Below are 27,967 nucleotides of genomic sequence, written 5' to 3'. Positions count from 1 at the left end.
CAAATAATTTATTTTAAAAAATTTAAAAAAAAAAAATCATTTTTCTGTCACTTCTAATAAGTAATTTCAAGGCATGAAACATTTTCATGAATCTAAAATCAAACATGAAATTTGCCGGAGTTTGATGCATGTGACAGTTTCTACTTTAAACAGTGAACATAAAATTAGTTTCATCAGTGGCAAATTATAATTCCATACATTCATATTGTAAATATGATAATTTGATACACCATAGATACAAAGCATGCATTCAAGGTATAGATTTTGGAAATACAAAAGTAAGAAAACAGTCACGGAATGCAGAAAAAAAAGTCACCTTATTAACATCAATACACATGCCACATTTTATATCCGCACAACCAAAGAAAAGTCTTAGCATTTCTCTTTTCATTTTGATATCTCGTTCTTAAATTATTACTACCTTAAATAAAGTACTGTATAAAATTAGACATTTTCTTCATATCATTTTCATATTCTTCACTTCACAATCAATGAAAATAAGCACATATTTCTAAACTCTCATCTAAATCAAATAAAAATATTGTTCTTAATCTTTATCTGAAGCAAATAAATCTCAGACGTGGTATACCAAACCAAAAATATATATTAACAAAAACGATCTAAACTTAATTTTACTATTTTGAAAGATAATCTAGAGATTTATTAATATATATTAGAGTCTAAAACAAACAGGGTTCCGACAATCAGTTTATGTAGAAAAGCAAAACTATTTCCAAAGCTAAAGATGATCTTTCAAGAAAATATGATGTCTACATACAATACTGCATGAACTAATTTAAATGGTTTTACATGACAAAAATAATATGTTCAGTTCTTTACAAGAGTTACAATTATTTTGGCAATACTGTAGGTTAAGATACTTAGGTTATTACATTAAAGCCTTCAATTTAATAGAAGGCGGTAAAAAGTGATAATTTCTTGTATTTATTTCAAATAATTTTTCATGAATTTCATGAATTTAATGAATTTAATGAATTTAATGTAACATTTTTTATTTCTTATTTGGTTCCTAGCATAATGATAGTCACTCTTATTTTCTAAAAGTGGTTATTTTGGTAGTAAATCTATGCTGTCTCGTCAAACTCATATGATTAACTATATGCTGTCCGTGCTTAGTAAATCAGGCACTAAAGTTTTAATTTTACCCTGAACTTTATCATAACCATAATCTACATAGACTCCGCGTGTAGCAGCTAGAATGTATCCCAATATTTGTTCTCCTAAGACATACAATTGACATCGCAAAACACCTTATTCTTTTTTATTCTAATAACTTATTCTTTTTTTTGCACATGCAGGTATGCACTCTCTACGAAAATCAAACGCTACATGAGACCAAGCGTCAAACATTACATGTACATGCATAGAGCTGTTCAGATAAAAGCTGACCAAAAAAAAAGAAGAAAAAGAGAAAATGGTTATTCCGTTCTATGCACACACAAACAAACTTGCATTATTGAATACATGATCGATATAAAATTCTTAATATTTATACTTTACGTGTGAACCCCGACCCCTTAGGCTTGTCCTCAGCTCACCCCGGAGGCTTTCTTTTTAGTACCCCGCCCCGGCGTGCCCCCGCCGCCTTTCGGTGAGTTGGGCTTCGCCCTCGAGCCTCCGACAGTCCTGTGGGGTGACTTGCTGGGTGCGGTGGCCCGACTTCGGGGCGTCGTCGACAATCTGGAGTTCGACGTCGACGTGGATGTGGAAGGGCCAGAGTGCCCGCTGCTTCGGGAAGTTCTTGATGGTGCGCCCTCTGTAGGCTGTGTTTGACAAGGTTCAAATGTGAGAAGGGTCAAATAAGAGCAACATTACTTTAGTATATCACGTAATAGATATTTTGTTTAACGCTTTACAAACAATGACCTGGAAATTGGGAGCATACCAGCATTATAAAGGTAGGTAATTGCTAATCAAAGGCGATATTTGTTTTGCATCCTACAAAGTACCTTTTAATACATAAACTTGGGTAGAAAGAGGCAAAACAGACGAAAGATATCTTGCTCAAAGACATACAAAACATAGTCCATGCAAAGTTCCTGGGATCAAAACAATATATCTTGCTCTTTACATGAATGTAAGGATAGATACAAATTTCTCTTCAAAAATCCTATTTTTTTCCAAGAAATCACATCAAGTTTTATTTTGGGTACACCCTGGGGAGTGTTTCATAAAGATTAAGACGGACTTTAAGTTGGACTTAACTATTGCAGGCCATTCGTGCCACTGGTTGCTCTCACCATTGGTCTCTCAGTTATAATCTTCAGATAATATTTTTTCCTTCAATAATGAACTATCAAAAAGGCTCAATTCTGTAGATATGTCATGTGTGACCATGATTTTGTACGTCCCTTGAGAGACTATTGCCAGTAAATGGTGAGAGCAAACAGTGGCATGAACTTCCTGCCATAATTAAATCTTACTTAATGTTGATCTTAGTCTTTGTGCAAGACCCACCAGGAGACCTTCCGTCAGAAAAATACTCAGATGAAACTTACACTTAATTTTGATCTTGATACACCTGGAGTTTTCTTGGCTGGTGCTGAAGACTGTTTTGACGACTGAATGAAGACAAAAATGGGTAAAAGAAAGGGAATTAGTTTGTACAAGTAGACATACACCAATTGTCATGAATACCATTTTCATCATCACTTGATCATCTCCATACTCGGTGGTGTTACTTACAAAGCATGAAAATATTTGTTTAAGTAACAACCTTGTTATAGTGATGCTTTTCATTTTATTCCACTCCTCCTCCCGTGCCAAAACCAACCTTATTATCTCCGAAGGACCTGGTAATGAGGATTAATGCCTTACGGAAGGGCACTAGAACATCGACTTGGTTCAAACCCAGGTCGCCGGATAACAAGACCACTGCTAACGCCGTCGGTCCTCTGGTTGCTTACCAACAAGCATTTATACTTTCTTAGCAGTCAGGTAAAATAACCACCACTATCTATTTTTCTACTTGTACATGCACACTTACCTTTACACTTACTAATCTTGCCTTTCTCTTTAATACACGTCTCTCCCTCCTTCACGTTATTATTCACTGAATCATCGTTCCCTCCATCATCCACATTGTTCGTTCCTCCTCCATCCACCTCCTCCTCCTCCTCCAGCAGGAGATCGTCCTCTCTCTCTCTCTCTCTCTCTTGCTCTCTCTCTTTCTCTCTCTCTCTCTCTCCTTCTCTCTCGCTCTTTCTCTCTCTTTCTTATCTTCTTCTACTCCTCCTCCTCCTACTCATTCTTTTCATCATTTCTCCTCTCTCCTCTGTCTCCAAAAAGCCTTCTTGTGCATGCAGACTTACCTTTGTTCCTGTTGACGTTGTAGACCCTGCTTGCCGACTGATCTTGCCCTTCTCTTTACACGTCTCTCCCTCCTTCACATTGTTATTCATTGAATCATCGTTCCCTCCGTCATCCTCATTGTTTGTTCCTCCACCCCCATCCACCTCCTCCTCCCCCTTATCCTCCTCCAGCAGAAGATCTCTCTCTCTCTCTCTCTCTCTCCTTCTCTCTCCTTCTCTCTCTCTCTTTATTTTCTTCTTCTACTCTTCCTCCTCCTACTCATTCTTTTCATCATTTCTCCCTTCTCCTTTGTCTCCAATTATCTTCCTTGCACACACACACTTAATACCTTTGTTCCTGTTGACGTTGTTGACCCTGCTTGCCGACTGACCTTGCCCTTCTCTTTAATACACGTCTCTCCCTCCTTCATGTTGTTATTCATTGAATAATCCTTCCCTCTATCCCTTTACTTTTGGCCTATCATTCTCTCTCTCTCTCTCTCTCTCCCTTCCTTTCTTCTTCTCCTCCTTTTACTCATTTTTTTTCATCATTTCTCCCCTCCTCCTTTTTTTGTTCCAACCACGCCCCCCTTGAGAAAAACAAAGAGGATTCGGGGGTAAAATGGCATCTAACGACATCCCCCCCCCTTTTAATAATAATAATAATAATAGCTAGTTCTTATATAGCGCTTTTCAGGACCGGAAAAAATTGGGAAACTGATTTAAATCGGGTAATTATCAGGCCTGACACTTACTTTTGTTCCTGTTGACGTTGTAGACCCTGCTTGCCGACTAATCTTAGTGCCCTTCTCTTTAATACACGTCTCTCCCTCCTTCACGTTATTATTCACTGAATCATCGTTCCCTCCATCATCCACATTGTTCGTTCCTCCACCATCCACCTCCTCCTCCCCTTCTTCATTGTCCTCCTCCAGCTTCCATTGCTTCATCATCTCCAGGACGTTGGTGGGGCCGTTGTTCATGGGGCGGGACCGGTCCCCCGTGATCCAGGGGTGGTCCAGGAGCTCGCTGGCCGTCAGACGGTGGGCGGGGTCAACCTTCAGTAGACCCTGGATGGCATTTTTAGCTGGAGTGGATAAGGCACAAAGAGAAGAAACAATCTCAGATTTGTTGATAATCAGCACATTGTACGCATATATCAGAAACATATATGCCACCAAACTCAACTGGAGTGTCATCCCCTATAAGTATTCACCGAGCTCTGTGTCATAAGGCTCAGAAATGTAAGGCGTAGTATGCTTGCATCATTATTTTAAAGAGGCTATGTTTTATCTGAGCGAGGCTTTAGTGGAATTATCCCTATTTGGGGCTATGTGAAATTTTGCCCTTTGGATGTGTCAAGGCTTGTGCAAGTTGGGAGAATAGTAATTGTGACAATCGTCCAATGAAGTCGCCCTAAAGGGATTAAGTAAGAAAATAACCTCATCATCTTACCTTCATCACTAATCCTTTGCCAAGCATCAGTGGAGAAGTCTAGGTCTCCTTTCCGTATTGAGTCATACAGACCATCCTCATCCTGACCTGTAAATGGAGGTTCACCACATATCCTGCAAACAAAAAATAATGAAAATGAAAATGAAGCAATCAAAAATTTTAAAAAATTGATTTACTTCATTTCTTTTGGTAAGATAGAGGGAAGATGATGATAATAAAAAAGACTAATAATTTTTTTTTAGAAAGACAAAGAGGTTTGAGGTTTGTTCTTTAATATTGTGGGGCATAATGTTAAATACATGTATCTCTATGCACTGTACAAACATTTCAGAATGTTTTTGATAAAACATGATATAACATCATAAGACAGAATCCAGCGAATGTGAGTTTCAACGTGCAATAGTATACAAATAGTACACAGCAGTGAGGGCATTATTACCCACAGAGGTACCTTTGGAACAGTCTAACACGCCCTAAGCGATAGCCGAGGGTGTTTGGACTGTTTCAAAGGTACCGAGTGTGTGTAATTTTACTAATGCCAGAACAAAATGATGTGTTATATAAAGATGTCTTATTCGTTTTATAAAATGATATTTTATTACATGATGTGTCAATGACCGGTCATTATCAAAATTACGCGTTAGGCAAAATAAATGCCTGGTCACGTGTACGCTCTCAACCAATCATTTGATTAGTATCCATGTCATCATTTTATAATAGGCAACATGCAATAGTAAGAAACGTGCACTGGACAAGTGTTAATCTTTGTTATTACTGATGATACAAAATTGCATCTACATATTTTGATACTTACAATAAAAAAGCAATAACACCTATACTCCATATGTCACACTGTTGACTATAGCCTTGGTTGTCTATTACTTCAGGAGCTGCCAATTTGAGAAACAAAGAGCAGGAGATTGTTATTAATGACCAGACTCTTATACAAGAGAAGATAGGTAACGATAAACGAGGAAAAAAATAATGCATCATTTTTATTTTTACTCAAATAAAAGAATATCATAATAGCAAAGAGAATTAAAAAGATAAACATTATCATAAATGAATTATGACAAAAGAGTTCACAAAGTACATTCTGACAATTAGCGCTTAATTTTATGTGCCTCTTTACTTTGTTACATATATCATATTTAAGTTGTTTTTCCTCTCTATTTATATTCAATTTGGTATCTTTATGATTTGTTTTATGTTTGTAAAACAGACTGGCTGAAAGCAGTCTTCTCAGGCTGATGTGAGTTTAACCCTGATAAAATAAATTTAATCAATCAATCGATCGATTGATCGATAATCAACTTACCCATATACATTGGAGTTCCACACATGTTTTGGATGTCACTGCCTACACCACCTTTGACGACAGACAGCCCAAAATCTGTCAACTGTAACAGAAGGGACAAATGAAAGTGCACGAGTATGTTAAAGGTAATACAAGGTTTTGGTAAGGGGTCATGAATTTGGATCAAATGAACATATTGGAAGCATATATGCGATTTTACAATATTCAATGATCGTTCTCGCGGTCGAAATCGAGTCTAAAGTGATGGAATTGTAAATAATAAACTCTTTATGTTGTATAGCTCCTTCTCAAGACTGACATTACTTTAGCTTTAAAACAATGTTTCTTGACTACAATCGACCGATTTGCTAAATTATATATCAGAACTGCATATTCTGAGATTTTCATGGTCGCAGCTACAATGGAATGGCCTTTAGGGGTATTTGATATATTTTCTTTAAAATGATGCCCATTTGCAATGAGTACCAGTATGTAATCGTGGAATGTGCAGTACACCTGAAATGTTACAAAATGCATGAACGGTGACCGCCTCAATTTCATTAAACGCATTGCATCCTCAAAAATCATTAAGAATTCCCTGTTGAAAAGAACAATGCATTTTGCAACATTTCAATATTGACTTCGCCCCATATCCGCGACCTTCACATTTCAAGTTGATTGCTTAAACCACTCAACTGAGATACCTCTATTATAAATGCTTCATGAATTATGGGCAGCATTCAACCTGTGTGTATTTAGAGTCATCAACTAGTCTCATGCTGCAGACTTTCGAAACCTCTATCATAAATGCTTCATGAATTAGAGGCAGCATTCAACATGTATGTATAGACTATAGTTCACGGTTAGCACATGTCCCAAATGACCCTGAATATCCACAGATCTTCAAAACATGAAGATTTCCCACTTTGTACATTTTGAAATAATCACTCCTACAGCGATGGAGGTGCTATATAAATAGCCTTTGTTTCCTCTTTCAAAGAATACTTCCACCTGTGTATCATGGAGTGCACTGCTTGTGCATAAATGAATAATGTTTACATAACTTTCATGAGCGCGTATCCAGTATTTTGTCTCTGTGTATTTCACAATTTGGTCTGCAATGACCTTTATCTGCTCATGCTCGGACAGCAACTATGAACTGGCTTATTTAGAGTCATCGACTAGTCTCGTGCTGCAGACTTACCTTAATATTCAATCTATCACTTGGTTCATCTGGGTTCTTACTAACAAGGATGTTCTCTAGCTTGATATCTCTGTGCACAATGTCTGTGGAAGGAAATCAGGCAAAATGGTAACATTATATTAATATTAAGATGCAAAAGGGTCTAGTATATTAGCTGTAGCAGAACACGGATTCGTCAGTAGTAGGATTTCTGGGTATACTTCTTTTTTTTTTGCTATTCATAAATGTGAAGGAGTACTTTTCATACATGAAATATATATTGGGGGTCACTGCTCCTAAGGACTGCTATTCATAATACGAAATGAGGGTCGCTATTCATCTTCAATCTTCTTGTATTATGAATAGACCCTCTTCTCATATTATGAATAAGCAATCCTCTTCTTCGATTATAATTAGCGGTCCTCATGAATAATGACCCACATGAATAATGACCCTTTTCTCATATTATGAAAACAGGTAAAGGGTATTTGAATAGCGGTCCTTATATAACGAGGGGACCCCTATTTTACACGACTGGGCTGTGTATGCTGGTGTTGATTACGTGTGTGTTTGTGTGGTCTATCTTTCGACAGTAATCACTGTGATTTATCATGATTTTCAAGCGATTTCAACTCTCTCACAGTCCAAGAAGAGGATCAAAATTATGTCCAGGAAGCTACATCAAGGCATTTTTTGCATATTGGGGATAGCAGGAATTCTAGAGATACCTGCGATTTTCAATGTCCTTACCATTTTTGTGTAAGTAGGCTACTGCACTGGTTAATCTCTGTATAATTGTTCTTGTGTCTGCTTCCGAGAAGACTCCCTCGTGGTTGAAAAGCTTGTTCAGTTCTCCTTCGTCGCATATCTCCATCACCAGGTACATTCTCTGTGGGGGTGGGAGAAAACAAGCGAGATATTCTTAAATATTAGTTATTAAATGAATGGTCTAAACATTTGGACGTGAAAAGCTTGTTCAGTTCTCCTTCGTCGCATATCTCCATCACTAGGTACATTCTCTGTGAGGTGGGAGAAAACAAGTGAGTTGTTCTTGAATATTGGTGAAAGTAAATGAGTGGTCCGATCAGCTAAAAGTCTGTGTGAGTGAGTACTTGTCTGAATAGTCTAGTGTCACTAAAATTAGCATTTGATCAATGTTTACCCCCTAACAATATCATGCAATTGTGATATTTTTTTCTTTTTCGCTAAAGAGTAATCTGCTATGTCTCAGAGAGTCTGAAGACTGAATAACAAAAACAAAAGCCAATAACAAGAGATTTTTAAAAAATATACCATTAAGAAGAAAAAACAAAAACTAATGACCGTTAAGGCTCTCACTCAACAATTTATTAATCTCTTCCAAAATTAGTTTTAGTCCCAAAGTGAATGACAGCCTTTGTAGAAAGGACAATAATACCCAAAAGATTGCACTGATAAAATTCCAATCATTTACAGCCGTGCATCGAGATTGTGGAATGGTCTTCCCCAAATCTTTCGCTCTTGTCACCAGTTATCCACTTTCAGAACTCAACTATTAAAAGACATACCTATTTCAGATTGCTTACAATTAGTCACTGCTTTTTTGTCTTTCCCAGCTAGAATCATAAACAGACATTTTGGGTAGTTTTTCAGTCTCATCAGCGCCTAGATGTTGGCGCTTTATAAATTTCTGGGTTGGATTTGATAGCCATAGATTAGATCAACATTTGAGTTTAAAATGGATTCGGCAATAGGAAAAACTATAACATTAGACAATGTATAGAGCTGCAAACAATGGCATACATGTACACATGAAAATAAATCTAAATTAGCCTAGAACGACATACCTTTGGAGTTTCAAAGACTTCTTTGAGATAAATAATGTGTCTTTGTTTGACTTTCTTCAAGATGGCTACTTCTCTCTCCAGCAGCTTGACCGCTAAGCTCCCAGCCTGTCAAAACAAGAATGCAAGAGTGATGGCACTTGAAGAGAATAATCACACACAATAAAACAGGAATGTTTTTTATATACAGTTAACAACTAAATTATTCCTACCCCCTGTAAATTTTATGTTTCTGTGTTTATCGTAGGTTGACTGGCTAAATTAGCGCCAATGTTGAATACTTTAAAGGGAGTGTACACTGACGAGACAATGCCTCTTTCCCGTGGCCTGACTCAAGGCAAATTGGGTATAATACGACTATGGACGACGTGACCGCAGCAATCACGTGCGTGCAACATACGCCAAACCGAAGCGTGAGGAGAACCTTGGTCTGTTGTGCGAATGCTGACCACGTAGAGATTAAGGCGATGACGTTCAAATCTAATTGTTTGAACCAACTTTCGACCCTGTATGCATGAGGATTGATTTGACAGACCTGTTGAATGGCCCTCTACAATTATTTAGACTTGCTGCAGATGTACATCATCATAGGTAATTCAGATAATTAAGAAACAAGAATACTAGACTGCAACTAATCATGGGCATGTCCAACAGCTAGTGAACCCTCTCTCACCTTCTCTTTGTTGATAATCTTGATGGCCCACTTTTTGTTCGTCTTGAGACAGGTCCCTTCGAAGACGACCCCGAAGCTGCCGGCTCCCAGCTTGGCGCCGCTCTGGTAGTGCTTCTCGACCGCGGCATCGTCTTCGAGGCGGGTGTGCGGCACGGAGCGCGTCCTCTCCACCCCGCCACCCAGGGGCTGTACCCGCATTGTCATGTCACATCAGGATCGCAGTGAGTTCAGCGGATAAGCTTGAAGCAGGGCGTGAGGGGACGGCAGAGGAAAAGGGGAGGGGGCCAAGATATCTGCAAGAAAAAATAAAATGAAAAAGTACATATGCATTAGAATTGATGGTACACATGATGTATTTATATACATAGTGACCATGTCTCATCATGCTCACATTGCTTTCACTGGCAGATAATCTTGACTTTTCTCATATTCCGACAAAATTTTAAAACAGAAATCGAAACATCCACCTCTGGAGTGTGGTGCTTGGAAACGCCTGTAGAAACTTCACAGATTATTGCACTGTATATGTCCACACTCGAAACATCTGTTAAAGGTAAAGAAAAGTATTGGAAATGCCCCAATTTCAAAAAATGAAATGGAAGCTCTCATTACCAATCATGTGAAAGAATATGTTTTGACTAATACATGATGATAAAAAATTTGCAGGGAAACCGCCTACTAATACATATATTTGGTAAATTTGTTTCTCTCATGGTCTGTGAGAGATATAGGGTAGTCCCATATACATCTTTCTGTGTATAGTGCTTGTAACTTACGAAGAATGGGCCAAATTTCTTATCATTTTGATGATTCCAGAACCTTGCAGATGCTAGATGCTAGATGATCAACCTTTTCTGATCGATTCCACAACGTTTCTTTCACAATGCCATCGCATGACCATAACTGGTCTTTACCTTTAATGATTCCTGTTTTTGGTCATATGACTCTCTTCGCCTTCGCGCAATCCCATGCAGATCGCGAGCACTATACTCACAAAAAATGTCAGAAGTGAGAAGTTTTTATGGGGTTTTTCAGTAGTGTAATCGCAGTTTGGGCTTTGTAAACAGGCCTTATGTCTTTTGTGAACATGCACAGAGAAGTATTATGTTATATTACTGCTAATGATTTCATGTAATTATCTTGATTTTTATTTAATCTTTTCCAGAAATCTGGCTCATAAAAATTCCAGCGGTCAAGTTGATTGTAACAATCGATACTTTCAGAGAAAGTGTGGGCTGTGTTAATAATGGGCCTTATATGAGCAAGGACCAACCAAGAAGCATAATGACTTCATGTAATTATCCCTAATTATCTACAATGTACATTCCATTAACAATTTAAGGAGTTTATAATGATCGCATGAATTGATTTTTATTTAATCTTTACCAGAAATGTGGCTCATAAAATTCCAGTGGTCAAGTTGATGTAACAATCGATACTTGCGAAAAATGGGCTTTATGTGAACAAGCACCAATTAAGAAGCATAATGTCATATAACTACTAATGATTTCATGTAAATATCTCTAATTTACATTCCATTAACAATTTAAGGAGTTTATAATGATCACGTCAATTGATTTTTTATTACTCTTTCCCAGAAATGTGGCTCATCAAAATACCAGTGGTCAAGTTGAAACTAACAATCAATACTTTCAGAGAAAGTGGTTCCACTCACTTTCACTTTTTACTAATGACTCATGTGGTCAAGGCCTAATAGGCGATTTTGTAATGTAATCAAATGCAATGTAAACATCTTTGTTATGTGCCATGTTACAAAGTATTCATTCACCTGTTATGAATATTAAATTGTATTTCAATGGTCAGAATGCAAATTTCATATTACAGTTGTTGCTAGATACATGTACACATGTAGGTTAAACATTACGGCCTGCCCTACCTAACACCTAACAACATGTAATGTATGCAATGCGCATTCTGACTATTGAAATACAATTATTCATAACAGGTGAATGAAATATTTGTAACGAGGCACCAAACAAAGATGTGTGCATTAAATTTGATTACATTACGAAAATGGCATATTGATGACCATGCAGCTCTCAAAATATTTTCAATTCATTGCTATGTACAGTGTATACGTCTTTTCTTCTTCAACATTATTTTTTTAAATATTTACACTGAATGTCAAACGACTTCACACAAGTTTAAGTCTTACAAACAATACAGAAAAAAGTTTTCATTTCATTTCCATGCACATGTAGGTATGCTTTTTTTCTCCTTTATCATCAAGTTTTATTTACACAAATGTCAAAAGACTTTGTACAGGTTAAAGTCTTTTCCTTCTTTGTATGGAAGCTCATTTTCAAACTACTGTAGATTTTTGTTGTGTGTAATCCCCTTACCCAATTTTTGTATCAATCTGTTTCTTATTTGAAACAAACAACTCTAGTTGCCGCTCTCATCCCTGAGGGTTGTTTCACAAAGATCCCAAGTCGAACTGAACTCTAAGTTGGACCTAAACATTATGGAGAGCCGTTAGCATCATTAAAAATATTTTGTAAAAGTTATTTTAAAAGGCATGAAATGTTGATTCAAATCATTCATATTTTCTATTATCAAGGAGAATTCATGTTCTTGATGTGCAAGTTATGAAAAGACTAAAATACTGATTTTTTTTGCTTTGAATGTATTTTATTTTAAGGCTACAAATGGCTCTCCATGATATTGAAGTCCAACTTTGAGTTAAGTTTGACTTGGGATCTTTGTGAAACACCCCCTGGTGTACCAAATGTCCATTTCTTTTGTACATGAACAATAAATGTGACCCAGCACCACAAAACCAACAAAAGGTCACCAGAAAAAGACTTTTTGTTTCTTTAGGGATTCCGAAAGAGGAGATTCTTGCCTTTAAAATGATATACAGTGTGTATTACTTATCACGATTGGATGTCCCTAACACAATGATAAAAAGAGAGGAATATCTGGTCGCATAGAATGTTACTTAAGAGCAAAAAGGTGTTTAAAGTCTGTAGTCTATTTAAGTACTCTTTAACCCTACGTTAACTGGGGGGGGGGGGTCAATTTGACCCCCCCTGTAGAAATTTTGGGACTACTCCGAAACCACGGCAGATATAAAATTTTCCTTTCATGACTTTTTTCGAAAATCGGACGTATAGTTACAAAGTCACGTAATTTTTTGTCTTCGCATGTCAGCCCGAAAATCGCTCATTTTCGTGATTTGTGTACAAAACATATGGAAATGTCATTTTTCCCAAAAAGAGATAAAACATTGGTTATTTAGTCTTGTTTAAAGTTTAGGTGTTTGTTTTGGGGTCAAAATAGTTGAATTGTAGTTATAAATGAAAAAAAAAAAAAAACCACAAAAACAATAAAAAACATAAGTTAAAAAACAATGAAATAGAGTAAAGTACCCGGTTTTCGGCCACTTAAGACAAAATCCTATTTATTGGACTCTTTACTTCCTATTTATTATCATTTCTTGTTCAAATCATGAAGCAAATATTATTATTATTTAAACAAAAAAAGAATCCCCAAAAAAAATCACGAATTGCCATGACAATATTCATTTCAATTTTCACTGTTTTGGAGCCGGTTATCGGCCGAGCGTTTCAGTTTACGGCCGCATGTACAAAGTCAATAGGAAGCGCTCGCGCGCGCCGTGCGTTTCTGCGCTGATGTATAGCACAAGCGGGCGGAGCAGGTATCCCACGCCGGAGCTCCCGGGTGCTCGCCTGGCCGAATACAGGCACAGCGGTGATCGGAAGTTGGAATCTGAATTAGACAGACATATCGTGTGTGCGTCGCGGTGTGCGGCTGCATTGATTTAATACATGCGATGAGATACTTTTGAGCTTGCGACCAGCACAAAATCGGGCTCTATATCTGAAAAATACTTGAAATAAAGCTATTTTATGGTACCCATATTTCTTACATACACGCGTAAGAAACTCGATTTTTCAGATTTGGGTAGCGGGACCGCCGATTACATCGCTAAAATGTGATATTTTAGGATATATTTTTCATTGCAAATGTGGTTCTTCAGTGACACTGGCATGGTATGGTATGTGTGGGATATGTGTTATGCTATTATGCGATGTATTTTAAAGTGATTTTACCATGTATCCAACCAATTGGCCGAAAACCGGAGCTGACCGATTACCGGGTACTTTACTCTACAGGTACATAAGAAATTATCTAAACAAGAGATAACATAAGGAATAACCTGGCTCTTCCAATTTTTTGTGTTGTATTATTATTCCAAATGGTCTAACAAATATATGTAGTGAAAAAGAATGCTTAAATGAATAATGTATGATTTATGGGCAAAAATGTGAATTTTATGACCTTATTGCATAAATTACCATAAATATGCAAATGAGTGAATTTTTCAAAAAATTGAAATTACCATAGTATTCTATACACTTCACTTGACATGTATGCAAATTTTCGCGGCGATCGGCAGTGAAAGGCCGAGATCTTGGGGGGGGGGGGGGGGGGGGGGGGTGACCCCCCCCCCCCCCCCCCAGTAAAAACCTGGTCTGAAACAGTCCAGTTAAAATAGGGTTAAGTATACCATTTGGCAACTTAATTGGCTTAATCAAGGGATATCATGATAACCCAAAGATACCTTACGCATTCTTTGGGAAAATAGGTATTACATAATAAAATATAAAGCACCACTACGATACTGTGATACACCTTAATCATCTATACAGCGCTATTAAACGTTCAGGTAAATGTCAGAAAATCCATCTTGGATCAAGTAGAAGGTGATTAATTTTCATTGACCTACCCGGTATTTCTTGGTCTCTTTTCTGAACTGGCTCTGTGCAGCTTGTATCCACCGGCACAGGTAAAGTAAGAATGGAATCAGCAATGTTTGTGGCCGTGGAAGAATCAGACAAATTTCATCTCGGCAACAGAATACAGCATTCCAACCTGTTGAATAAGATAAGGTAATATAATAGAAAATAAAGAATGATATCAAAATTCTTTAGACAACCCAATACATGCAGTATACCTGGACGTTGCGGGTTCGGACAGGGTGTGTATCAGGACAGTGGATTTAAAACAGAAATTTAAAGAATTTAAAAAGCAATATTTCATAAATTTTCTAAGACACTTGTTGGACAATATTAGAGAGGATAAATTCATGGGTTCGATCCCCGGCCGCGTCATACCAAAAGACGTTAAGAGATGGGAGTTGCTGCTACCTTGTTTGGTGTTCAACAATAAGGGATAGAGCAACGTCGATCTGACGCTGCTCAGTGGCTGCCAGGCTCACGATCAATTGGGCAAAAAGAATTTTCATTTCGGTTTAATATACTAAAATGGACTAAAATGGACTAAATGGACTAAAAGATTATTATTATTATTATTATCATTATTATTATTATTATTAATAATGATAATAATAATAAATAATAATAGCCTAATAGTCCACTCCAAATTTTATTAAACCGAAACGGAAATTATTTTTGCCCGATTGATCATGAGCCCGGCAGCCACTGAGCAGCGCCAAATGGACGTTACTCTATCCCTTATTGTTGAACACCAAACAAGGTACATGTAGCAGCAACTCCCATCTTTTAACGTCTTTTGGTACGACGCGGCCGGGGTTCGAACCCACGACCTCCCGGTTGTGAGGCGGACGCTCTACTGACTGAGCCAACACTCCGGTATCAATTATGATGATTAGTGCTATTTGATGGATATTCTTCTGTTAAATCTGAAGGCAAAAGAGAAGTCTTTATGTTTGTTCAGTGTCTGGACACCATGCAAACCCCATGATACTTTAATACCGGTAATGCAATTGCAAAGTATGATGATGATGATGATGAGATGGGAAAATCAATATATTAAAAACATAAGTGGTAATAAAGAATAAACCAGTAATTGCACTAATCAAACTGTGTTTAGTCTAGTGCACGTGTCTTCTGGCCCCAAACATACGAAAAAACAGTGGATCACATACTGTAACTTAACCTATTTTGTCAGGATCTAAACTTAGCTTACAACTATAGACCCCTTTCACGATAGGTCGTTATCATTAATTATTTGGCAACCACCTGTACCTGATAAAGAGAAAACATACAGTACAGTATGTACTTGATCACAATGATCCTCAGGTCTACTATCCTCCTTGCATATAGGGTTTTGCAGGTTTGCCTGTTGTACATCTATCCCACGCACAAATCCATCACTATATATCCCAATTTACTGACAGACCTATCTGTCACTCCTTATAAACAACAACAAAGCCCTTCATCCTTTCCTCAAAGTTTTCGAGCGTCACCCTGACGTAATGATCAACGACCCTGTAGATACCTTTTCCCTAGAGTCTCCAGTCATGCAAAGGCAAACTACATGCAAGTATTGATCTTCTATTAATCGACAACAATGGGGGCTTTTGGCGACAAAAATCAATATTGCAGTACGACACATAGGTCAGACAAAGCTATTAGTCATGTGTATGGTAAAGACTATGAAGTTTGTGTTTAGCACATTACTTGTAGAAATATCCAGTAAATACAATTATTTATCAATAAACTATTAACTGTTATGTAGTTCTAGCTTGAATAAGAAAATTACGAAAGAAATTTATAAGGAATTAATATATATGGACAATTGGACATCATGATATGCTACAATGTATGCACAAATGTAATTTGAGTGGTTCAGTAATTTCAACTGTTTTCAATTGTTTTAGGTTTAAAAATTCATGAGCATTTGTGATCATTTCACATACGACACAAGTACAATTTATATAAGGAGTGACTCATTTACAATAAGAGGGACAACAGTTCATGTGTACATGAAGCTGTGGATAGATTGAAAAGAGATAAGAATAAAAAGAGATATTGCCCGAAAGAAATCTCACTTTGTGAGCTCTAGCTTCAGTGATAAAATACTATATCCCAATCTTCCATACCAAATGAATAAATTATGAACATTCATGAGTATTGCAAACGCTACTCTAAAGGACACCTGCATATCGTTTCCTCTCCACTTTTTCCCCCGTTCCTCCCCATCTCTACCGGTACCTCATCAAAAAGTAACACCAATACAGTATACTTTCATATATGATGCGTGGTGATTCTATTTGCACTACCCCCTCGCTGGGTGATGTTTCTGTCACTATAATCAATTGGGTGTGATCTAATGATCATCGAAGCGATTTTTTCTTTCTTTCTTTCTAAGAATATATAAAGCGGGTCTTAGTGCATTACACACCTGTAATGCACAATAGCAATCAATATGGATAATCCAGTGTATTGTTTTCAATGGCCAAGGACGAACTTGTATTTCCGTCAAGGCTGTAGGGGTGACGTGATGGGCCGATGAGTTTGAAAAGGCTATATCTAGTGCATTTTACGATGCTAACATTACACTGTCTGACCCTCAAGGGCAGAGTTTAATACATGTAGGCAGTTTGCCTAGTAAAGATTGTAATTCATACCTCAAGGCTGAAAGACAGCATTCAAAGAAAAATGAACAATCGCACTATTTGTATGAATTATGTATTATGAATTTGTATCAATTTGTAGGCATGATACAGGAATGTATATTTTGCTAGTTGCAACCCATGGATGGTTCAAGATCTAAATAAGGATTATTAAACCAATGCCCCCCTCCCCCAACCCCAAACAAAATGGGGCTTACTGTGTACTGTACATGGATGCACATTTTAGGGAGATTTTGCTTCTCAAACTCAACAAGAAAGGGCCCCAATTACAGGAACACATTGATTTACCTTCTTACAATTTAGGTTGTGGCAAATTTTGAAAGAAAAAAAGAAATAGAAGAAAAAAAAAATCTCTTTATAGAGGGACAACAAAATTTAAGTTTGTGCTGAATTGGTGAGAAAGGAACAGTGAGAAATCTCAGAAAATATGCATTCAAATCAAGATTTTTAAGATACCTCCTATTATTGTATAATGCTGTGGTCCCTTTAATACAAAACAATTGGTATATGTACATACACATTTAATGTTTGTTGAAAACTTGAAAAGGGAAAAGGACTACCCCCTCCCCCCCCCCCCCCAGGACAATGTAGGCCTGTAAACACTGTATATATTTCTGTACTGAATTCTTCAGTGCAGCCCAGTAATGGACATCTTTTTACTGTGAAACAACACTTTATTTCTACAACCGATTCCCCCTGCAAGGAATACATTGTACATTTGTACTTAAAAATGCAACAATCAAACTTCATTATCAGCTTAAATGAAATTAAGCTCGTTGCAACTCTCTATAAATACTTTACTCTCAAGCAGAAACCTATAAAATGGAGTCAACAACAAGACAAAACTACAGGTATTACTTCTTGGACTAATTTAGAGGAGATTGTGGTACAGCTTTTATGGCCTGTGGACCTGCAGACTTAAATCTAGTGTAATTTGGATGACAAGTCACAAAGCTCTTTGCAATTAGATTTTCTGAGGTTTCCTTTTGAATATTCAGTGACAAAGAGAGACAAGGACTGAGGTTGTTTGGCCAACAAAATTGTAAAGAAGAGACATTGCAAATGTCTTCTTTTTTTAAAGCCACTTTAAACTACATGTAAGTTCTTCTGTTCAAGGAATACTTGTACAGTGTATCCCCAAATTTGGGTTTTCAAAGTACATTTAGCCTACATGTATGAAGAACACTGCAATTGTAATCACTCAATGCAAGGATATACTTTAATTATTCTGATTCTGTCCCCAACTTTTTTTTTAATAGACGGGAGTGGTCTTACATCATTTTGGGAAGTCTTAGTACTCTACATGTAGCTTATAAAGTATAAGTAATCATATTTCACAAAGTTATAATATTCTTTTCATCTGGGTTTGAAACGATGTTATTTTCAAGAATGATTTAAAACAAATTGAATTGAAAACCCTACTTCAAAACAATACTTTGAAACATTTAATTCAAAACAATTTTTTGAAACGTTTCCTTCTTCATTTAAATTCTTTCTTTCTTCTTCTTCTTTAAAAAAAAATGCAATTCCGCATACCGATACATTTTGCTAAATTCTAAAAGTACACTATTTTAATGAAATTTAACGTTTGGCAACTGTATCTAATTTCTATAATCACTTTAGGGAAGAAAGAGTTCCTACAATAGTAAATGCTTCTGTTTTCTTTGTTTACTTGCTGTCAATTACTTTTGGGCAACACTATAAATGTGGGGTCTACAAGTTCCTTAACTTGATATCAGTTTGCCTTCAAACAATAACTCAAAATATCTTTTTTGTCCAAATTTCAAAATGGAGTGACTTTATGACTGAAATACTCTTTATTTGTGTTTCATGAAATCTTCCCAAAATACTCTCTTTGGCATCTACATGTACACATATGGTGTCAAAGAACACACTGCTACAGGGCTCGGCACACAATACTTCTTGCAATTTGTGAGCAGACTCTAAAGCGGGTAACAACTCCCGAGAAGAAAGAGAAGTTCAGACACTATCAAGTTTCAATGGGCTCTTTCTCTATTTCCTTCTTTACAATGTATCCAATTCTGAAGGGCTGTGTACACCGGGAGACAGGGGTACAATAGGGGGCAGCCACAACACAAAAACCCACCCCTTCTTGAAAAGGATGGATCCTTTTCTTATATTTTCTTACAAGTTGGTCAACAATCGTCTTCTTTTGCAGAGGGGATTAGTCTGTGTGCTGAGACTCTGTTTTGACACTTTTGACAAAAGTCAGAATAACTTGAGACAAGCCTACAGGCTGTAAAATTTGTGTTGCTTTGAAGTGGTAGCCTGGATTTACAGCCATCTTTCTTTCTCTATCTCTCTTTCCCTTCCTCCCCCTCTTTCTCTCTGTTGATGTAATTATGGTCTGTAAAACAGGGGGAAATATTTTTAAAATTTGGGGGGTTATACTTTTCTAGCTTGCTTGCATGAAAATAACACTCTTTAAGTTGGTTTGCATTGAACTCTTTCATGGCTTTCGGGGGCTCTCTTTGGCATTTCGGGGGCAACTTTGCCCCGAGCCCCCATGTATATTTTTCGCTGCTGTAAAATGGTATAGCTCAGACTGACAATCATAAAGAAGGTACCCAGTACATGTAGCTGCATTAACACTGCAACAAAAAATAAAAAAATAATTAAATTTTCTCACATTACGGTGTGTCGCTGGTAGTTGCTATGCAACTATGCAGACACGACGAAAGATCAAAAAAGATAACTTCACTTCAGGACTCTGTTTCATAAAACCCAAGTGCCTGCCAAATGTTCACTTATTTTTGCAGTGTAAATTATGCAAACTTCATACCGACTTTTACTCTCCTCGCCTATATATTTCCCACTTCCCAGGTTCTCAATAATAATAATAATAGTGGGTTCTTGTATAGCGCTCATGTCAGTCAGACAGATTTGACCCTCCTGGCGCTCCCGATTATTACCCTGGCTTTAGCACGGCTGCCATACGGCGCTCTAGCATTTCAAGGAATAAATTCCTACCAGGTACCCATTTACTTCACCTGGGTGGAGTGTGGCAAATGTAGATCAATGTCTTGCCAAAGGACATTAGTGCGGCGGCGGGACTCGAACCGCGGACCTTGTGATCGACAGTCCGGCGACGTATCCACTCGACCACAACACCTCTACTAAGCTTATCTCTTACACATGTAGTTTACAAGGGTCTCTTTACATAGGGTCTGAAAGCAGAATCTACACAAAACATCCTTGCGTGAATCCAAACATTAGTTACAAGTTTCTTCCGTATCTTATTGATTGCAGACACCCAAATACTTTGGCTCCTTATAACACCACGGTACATAACAACTTCACAAGTGTGCCTACCATGTACATTGCTATTTGTATCTGTTTGTATTTGCCCTCTTCGAAGTTGGCATGATCGAAGGACATCCGCAGCTAGATAACCAATTATTTGCACAATCCGTTCGCTACAAGCTAATTGCAGCAACAGTATTGGAACAATGCTTGATAATACCGTATCATGCACCTCTAAAAATAGATCTAGCCAGCTATAGGGAATCAATAGTTGCATTTACACCGGGAGCAAAAATCATCAATTTTTCTCACTTTACCATGTTTTGTTGCATTGCTAGTTGCCAAGCAATTACCGGCAAACACAATGAAAACCAAGCCAAATTCGAAAAACCCACCTCTCGTGTGTGGTTTGTTTAAATGCCTGTAGAAATTTTACAGATTTTTGCAGTGTACATGTAAATGCCCACTCTCGAAGCATTGCTGAATGATTTCGGTTTTTGGTCATGTCACTTTGCAATCACATGCCGAGCAGCGCCAAGTCACAATTGCGCACTACTCACAGAAAAATCAGAATGAACAAAGACAAACACGGGTTCTTCCAGCAGTTTAAATGGAAGTCAAAAAAAAAAAAAAAAAAGATTTATCAAAATGGTGTTGGGGCTGTGTGAATGGGCTTCATTGTACATGGACATCGCTTTATATATATATATATGCACATGTACATACATGTATGTACTGGGAATAATCCCGGATTCTTCATATGGGAGGGGGCAAAGTTAAATGAAAAGTTCCCTCTGGACTTTCTCGAGCCAAAAAAAATTATTTAAATGTAAGTTTCATATCATTTTCCCTTCGTTGGTGTGCATATCAATCAGTATCAAGTTCTTGTACAAAATCAATATATCCTGTTGCCACAACATATGGTACTTAAAAGTTGAAACGTATCCAAAACATGATGGAGATCATCCATCACTAATATGTCCCAATTCTTTCAGATTAAATCTAATGTTCAGAAACCGAGCACAATCAAGTTGAGTAATTTATGGCCTGGAGCATTTCTCTTTATGGAAAGGAACAATAGACGATGACATGCTATAGCACTCAGAAAATGGCCCAGACTTTTGGCATTCATCACCTACAATTAATGGTGATCCCTTGGTGGGGCTTTCATAGAAATTAGAACAAATGCCTATAACCAAAACCAGGATGCTGGTGACATCAGTGTCTTGGTACTTGAGTTTGCATGTCTGTGAACTTTATGCATAGTATCAGTCTTTGAACTGTTCATATTAAAGGTAATACAAAGTTTTGGGAAATTTTGAAAATTGGGTGGATAGTAAATCTTTACAATTTTTATATATTTGGATGCCCCTGTGGATGTATTATAAGCACTAAAAAAATAAGCTCCTAAAATACTTCTGTTTTCGAGAAAAATTGAATATCAAAATTTACCGGTGCTCCCGGTAAATTTTGATGAATTTCAAATAGCGCCTGCGACCATAAGAATCTCAGAAAATGTAGTTGGGATACATTATATAATTTCCAAACGGGAATAGCTAATCAGTCGATTTTAGTCTAGAAACATTGTTTCATAGCTAAATTAATATCTTGACCTTGAGAGGGAGCTATGCAACATAAAGAGTTTATTATTTATAATTTCATAACTTTAGACTCAATTTTCAACTGCGACAATGTGTATATTGTAGGAATGCATATGCTTCCAATATGTTAATTTGAACCAAATACATGACCTAAACCAAAACTTTGTAATACCTTCAAAATAATACACCATATTTTATCAACACACCAAAACAAATAAATGAATGAATTTGTTAATACAATTAAAATGTATAATTTTGGCATGATTTTTAAGGCACAAGAAAAAAAAACTTTTCATCAGCTTTATTCATAAAAGGTCAAGATTATTCATTGTTGAAATTAATCTCAATTCTAAGACGGAAGGTGGCAACTTCACCTTTTATTTTTTCTCAAATTGAAGGATTTATTTTGAATTAATTTCCAAGTTGCATTTTTTAGGGTGTCATTTTTTCTGATACGTCTGTTTTTGTTATGTTTTTTCTTTCTTTATTCGCTATTATATTTCAGTACATTATCTGTTTTGTCTTAAATCTTATGGATTTCAAAATCAATGAAACATATATGAATTTTGAAAACTCTATGACAGAAGGTACTATGTATTAAGATAATCAATTATCAAATAAAACATGTAGATGTTCATACTACGGTACTACCACCCCCCCCCCCCCCCCCCCCCTCGCCCCTCATAAAAAAATTCTTTGATCGTATTGTATGTTCATGTTGTAAAATACAAAACTTTAAAAAGGAAGTTGCAGACTGGTCGCAAAATCATTACTTATCAGAAGGACTGAATAAAACAAAAAAACATGAGGCAAAGCAGCAAGTTTCTTTGAGAAGACTTACATGTACTTTGCCTTTGGTCTATCCACAGCACTTTACAAGAAAATTTTACAATGCATTTACATTGTTCAAGTACATGTAATTAACTTAGGGTAATAAACTTAGTTTTCATGACCACTATAGTTGCAACATTACCTGTTAATTTCATTGTGCTGCCTTTTTATGAGGGCTAACAATACAAGGCAACACAATACCAGTGAGTTTTACGACTCTCTTTCTTAACCACAACACAATTTGACTGAGTTTCTCTTTGTAGTATAGTTACAAATAGACCTGTGTACTACAGCAGCACACCTTTTTATTGAACAAAAGTTTCTCTCAAGGACTAAAAGGCTTGCCCAACATAGCAGTAATCAATGTATGTATATAGTGAATTCCATTTTAAAAAGATGCCATTTCGCAAATTGCAGGTGAATGAACAGTTGTTAACTAAAAGTTCAGATGAACATATAGTTAAACTTGAAAAACAAGAGTAAACAGGAAGATTCAACATGGCTTGTACCGCTTCCAAATCAATATGTGCAGGTACAATGTAAACTTGATACCGGTATGTACATTACTTCTACATGTCCAGGTTCATTGTGTACATGGCCCATTGTCCTTAAAATCAACATTTGTGTTTCCATGGTTGCACCAAGCAATGTTGATCTTATCAAGCAAGTGAGAAAATGTTGGAACATAAAACTTATGCATGGTTAGCACAAACAAGCTACAGCAAGCTACAGCAACATGTTCATGTGCAGGTACTGTATACTGCAGTGTCATTGTTATTTTCCAAATAAAACAGCAGTCACAGAAAGTTTGAAGGTGTGAACCTGTAAAAGGGTGACAAGCATAATTTACACAACCATACCAATGTTTTGATTATCGCCATTATTACACAGGTACAAACTTTCCATACATGTTGAAAAATATGTTTTCTTTTGCTCCAGTCTTGCACTCTCTCTGGTGTGTCAGCATGATTTAGACTCGAGTATACCAGAAAAATTCTTATCATTTGGAAAAATGTATCTTATTATTTGTTGTTGTTTGTTGAGATCTATGGCATTGTGTAAATACACACTGTAGGGATGATGATGATTTTTTTATGGAGTTCAATTGCTTCTGTTATAAATTCTGAGACTGAAAATTATTATAATGATGTGCAGTCCCATTTCCGATGTAGATCTAATTGTAATTAATATTTGCAGGTTTGAATCCAGTCTTGATTCGTCTATGATTATATCTGCTTATAATTTGCGAATGATCTTAAACTGTCCAAAAATGACTAAATATATCTCCCAGTGTGGGTCTAGTTCACAGTACTTTTACAGACACTGCTCAACACCTTTTTGGGGGGCAGTCCCCCGCCCCTCTGCTCAAAAAAGGGAGACAAGTTCTGGTAAAAAAAACGGCTGTTGTGCATGCAACGAGGGTAGGGTTACCGTCTGACATCTATAACTGCGTACATGTACATATACATGTACATTATACTGTATGAGGAAGGTTGACAAATGTGATTTATTAAAGAACTTCCCAGGCCATACCCAGTAGGGGCGCTCGTCCGAGTATGAAGATCGTCTGCATAATCAAGGATATCCTTGTAAACGCGGACAAATTCGCATCCTAAAAAGTAATGATCTTTTGCATTTTTGCAGAAGTTTTTATTCTTCGGCGCTCTGCGGGTGCCGATCCGCGGGCTACCAATGCAAAAAAAATGGATAATAAAATACCCCCAGTTTAATAACCGTCTACTTTCATGGGTTGTCAGCCTTTCCGAGGATTTATTGCTTATGTTTAACATGACAGTCTCTGTAAATTTTTTGCGGACGATCTTTTATTTTTTCGGACGCGTCTGTCAGTTTTCACGAAAACGATCCTCGTTTATCTGTTTATGCGGACGATCCATATTCTCGGACCGGCGCCCCTACTGATACCAAATCATGGTTATTTCTGTCTAGAATCACATCTGCATGAATCGAAATATTCCACACTCTCACAGTCACAACTTCAGACAAAACACACATCAGTCTTCACTCAACTTCAACTTTAAGTCAACTGAGCCAGGCCGAGTCCGGGCCTCACACTCAGTCTCAGATCACACTGTCATGTCACAAACACAGCTCAGTCGCCTACACTCTCCACTCGTTTCTCAACTGCCCACTTAATCTAATGGAATATCCAACTATTAAATATTCCAGTAATTGGTGGCTGCTTTACTTGGTCTTAGTCTAGTTTTGTACGTGCATGCAAACAAATGTCATCTCATAAACATTGACGGTCTATGACCCGTGCCGTAGGCGTGTGCAGCAGCTGATGCATGCTAACATGTACACTGGAGATGCACTGGTTGGGCGGCGGAGCTGAGAAGCGTCCTGCGCTGCCAGGGATACGAACGGAGGCGGAAGTAAAAGAAAACTAGCTATTATGGCCACAGAAATTAAATGTCACGGTGAACAAAATATTAGCGAAATCATATCATGGTTTAAAGACTCACCTTTCAATATATGTCATGAAAACTAAGCGTAAATAGAAAGACTGTGCCCAAATTTGACCAAACTTCGTCTCATTTACCGCACTGGCAAGTTCGCTATCGATCGCAAGATGATAAGTATACTCGCCTGTGATTGGTTGAATTTCGGTAAATCTACGGTGGTAGTAAACAGCAAAACACGAAGCTAAAAAATTGTTGTATTTGAATTTTCGAAGATGGCGTTTGTCAAGTTTTCACAAATTTACTAATTAACTCTCTATTCCTATGTACTAATGGAGAGACAGTTGTGGCTGCCTCCTTATTGATCCTTTGTCAATGTTTGTCTGAATAGTAACCAAACTGTTAAGCAGGCACTGTGCCTGTCATTTAAAGCAATGTTATTTGTTTGTTATAAGCTTAAATGACTGTAATATGTTATTGATATAATACTCTTGTCATTGTCATCTTTAATTCTAAATTGTTTCGTTATTCATGTTTTGTTTTTTTATAGCCCCCCCCCCCTCTCTCTCTCTCTCCCTCGATCTCTTTCACTTCATCCGTCTCCCATATCTCTCATTATTTATCCCCCCCCCCCCCCCCCTCTCGCTTTCGGTACATCCTACCTCCCCTATCTGACACACACCATCTCTGTCTGTCTCTCTCCCTCCCTCCCTCTCTCTCACTCCCTCTCTCTCTCTCTCTCTCTCTCTCTCTCTCTCTCTCTTCTCGCCACATGCATTTGTTTTGTAGGCACTAGCATCCCCTGCCTTTCGAGCCTACACAACACTATATGACCATTCCAAGACACAATAATGTATGACACAGAAACTTTTAATATCAACATTCATCTAATGCATGTTTATTTCATGTGACGATAATCCATATTTCGATGCATCATATACACACCATCAATTCCTTTTGAAAAAACTGACATTCTATTCATTTTCATCTGTCTCATCTAACAATAGATCATATCAACACAGACCAGAACTTTGTATCACATAATTCACATATCAAAACATTTATGATTATTGTATTAACGATATGATTATACTCTAGTCAATGGTATAAGAGTATGCTATCGAGAGAGAAAAGAGTATTTGACAATTTCTTTTATTCAATTCTATTAGAAATGCACAGCCTTCTGGAAATATTGAAGCTGCAAACAGGAAATACATTATTATTGATTCAGGTAAATTGTTTATTCTTTGAATTGCGCAAAAGTCACTGTTTTGCAGGATCCCATCGATAAACATGGGGAAATAAATACATGAACGAAACAGAACAATTGAAACTTACTGCATTGTAATGCTAAATGATATAAATATTAGTATACAACTTGTAAGATATCATAACATATGACCATAACAATGTTAAACAGTTGACCACTGAATTTTCTCGTTCCCAAGGTTTAACCCAGGAACAACCAGGTTCCCATACACAACAGACACAAATGAAAAAGGTTTCAGTATAAGTTCTTCTCTCTATCTATATTAACCCTTCCTCTCATATTCACTTGTACCAGTATTGTCAGCCCTTCTTTCAGTCCTTCAGGTAGTATTTCAAAACAACATTTGATATCACCATATCAGTAAAACCTTTTCTGTTGGAAAATTACTATATCTTAGACTTTATCGAGCCATACATTACATTATAATTTGATTTGCCTAGAGTTTCTGCCATTGCATTTCACACATGGAGCTTAAACCATGCAGGGGTGGGGGAGGGGGGAGGGGCCAGAAAGTTTACAAAAATACTAAGGGTTAAATTCTCCATGACAAGGGTACATTCTAATAGATAATCGTAATGAATATCCATATTTAAGCCTACTCTTAACCTGCAAAATTTCTTTGGTCCTTTCGACCAACCATCCTTTAGGATGATGCCAGGCTATATACCAGTTCATAGTTGACTTTGGTACAAATCGTCCGTTTTCACGAAGTGACGGTAGTGAGAAAAATCGTCACGCAAAGTGAATGCAATTTTTTTTCACTACCGTTACTTCGTGAAAACAGCGACGAAATGAACCCTCAACAAACAACCACAGATCTTTTACACATAAAGACATCCCACTTTGTGCATTTTAGAATTATCAATGCCAAAGTGACGGAGGTGCTTCATGAATACTTTTGGTTCCACCTTTTGAGAAAAATACTTCCACGTGTGTATCAAAGAATGTACCGTCCATGAATAAATGATTAAGGATTACATAACTTTCATGGTTACAAATCCGGTATTCATCTCTGTGGGTTTTACAGTTGACCTTTATTTGCCCATGCGTAGATTGTATCCACAAACTGGCTTGTTATTTGACTATTTGGGACCAAGGGGCACAAATACTTGTAAAATACATGTAACTTACTCATTGATATGGTTAATCATTCGTTCTGTCAATCACTAACTATCATAACTCCTTCATGCATTCTTTCTTTCTTTACAGCATTCATTCTATTGGTTAGTTTTATCCATCCTTCCTTCTATCATGAACAGTCAATCACTCATTTTTCCTACCACCGAAAACCCATTATCAAACCATAACTGGATGTTAAAACCCCCTGGTTGCTTTCTTTGCCTTACTGCACAGTTGCTCATTTGCCACGCGAGCAATTTGGCACAAAACAAT

At 37.1% G+C, this 27,967-nt stretch overlaps 1 protein-coding gene across 2 annotated transcripts; it reads right to left on the bottom strand.

The window, feature by feature from the left end:
• Positions 1 to 36: 36 nt before the first annotated feature.
• Positions 37 to 25,495, bottom strand: LOC588969 (serine/threonine-protein kinase 33). 2 transcript variants are annotated; one of them, XM_011674528.2, is made up of 13 exons: positions 25,369 to 25,495; positions 14,517 to 14,662; positions 9,743 to 10,035; positions 9,073 to 9,177; positions 7,997 to 8,135; positions 7,268 to 7,350; positions 6,085 to 6,166; positions 5,581 to 5,656; positions 4,767 to 4,879; positions 4,076 to 4,398; positions 3,662 to 3,676; positions 2,520 to 2,582; positions 37 to 1,784 (listed from the first exon to the last, which is right to left on the bottom strand). In XM_011674528.2, exons 3-13 carry the CDS (start codon positions 9,944 to 9,946, stop codon positions 1,551 to 1,553), a joined length of 1,437 nt encoding a protein of 478 aa, XP_011672830.1. In that variant the 5' UTR covers positions 9,947 to 10,035; positions 14,517 to 14,662; positions 25,369 to 25,495; the 3' UTR covers positions 37 to 1,550. The 2 variants fall into 2 exon arrangements, with proteins under 2 accessions (XP_011672830.1, XP_011672831.1); XM_011674529.2 differs by lacking the exon at positions 3,662 to 3,676 and having other exon boundaries at positions 4,067 to 4,398.
• Between the last annotated feature and the right edge of the window lie 2,472 nt (positions 25,496 to 27,967).

This window comes from Strongylocentrotus purpuratus, unplaced genomic scaffold (assembly GCF_000002235.5).
Source record: "Strongylocentrotus purpuratus isolate Spur 01 unplaced genomic scaffold, Spur_5.0 spur5_scaffold_17, whole genome shotgun sequence".
NCBI lineage: Eukaryota > Metazoa > Echinodermata > Echinoidea > Camarodonta > Strongylocentrotidae > Strongylocentrotus > Strongylocentrotus purpuratus.
Note: the sequence above shows the minus strand (reverse complement) of the source record. Positions and strands in the feature narration are given on the sequence as shown.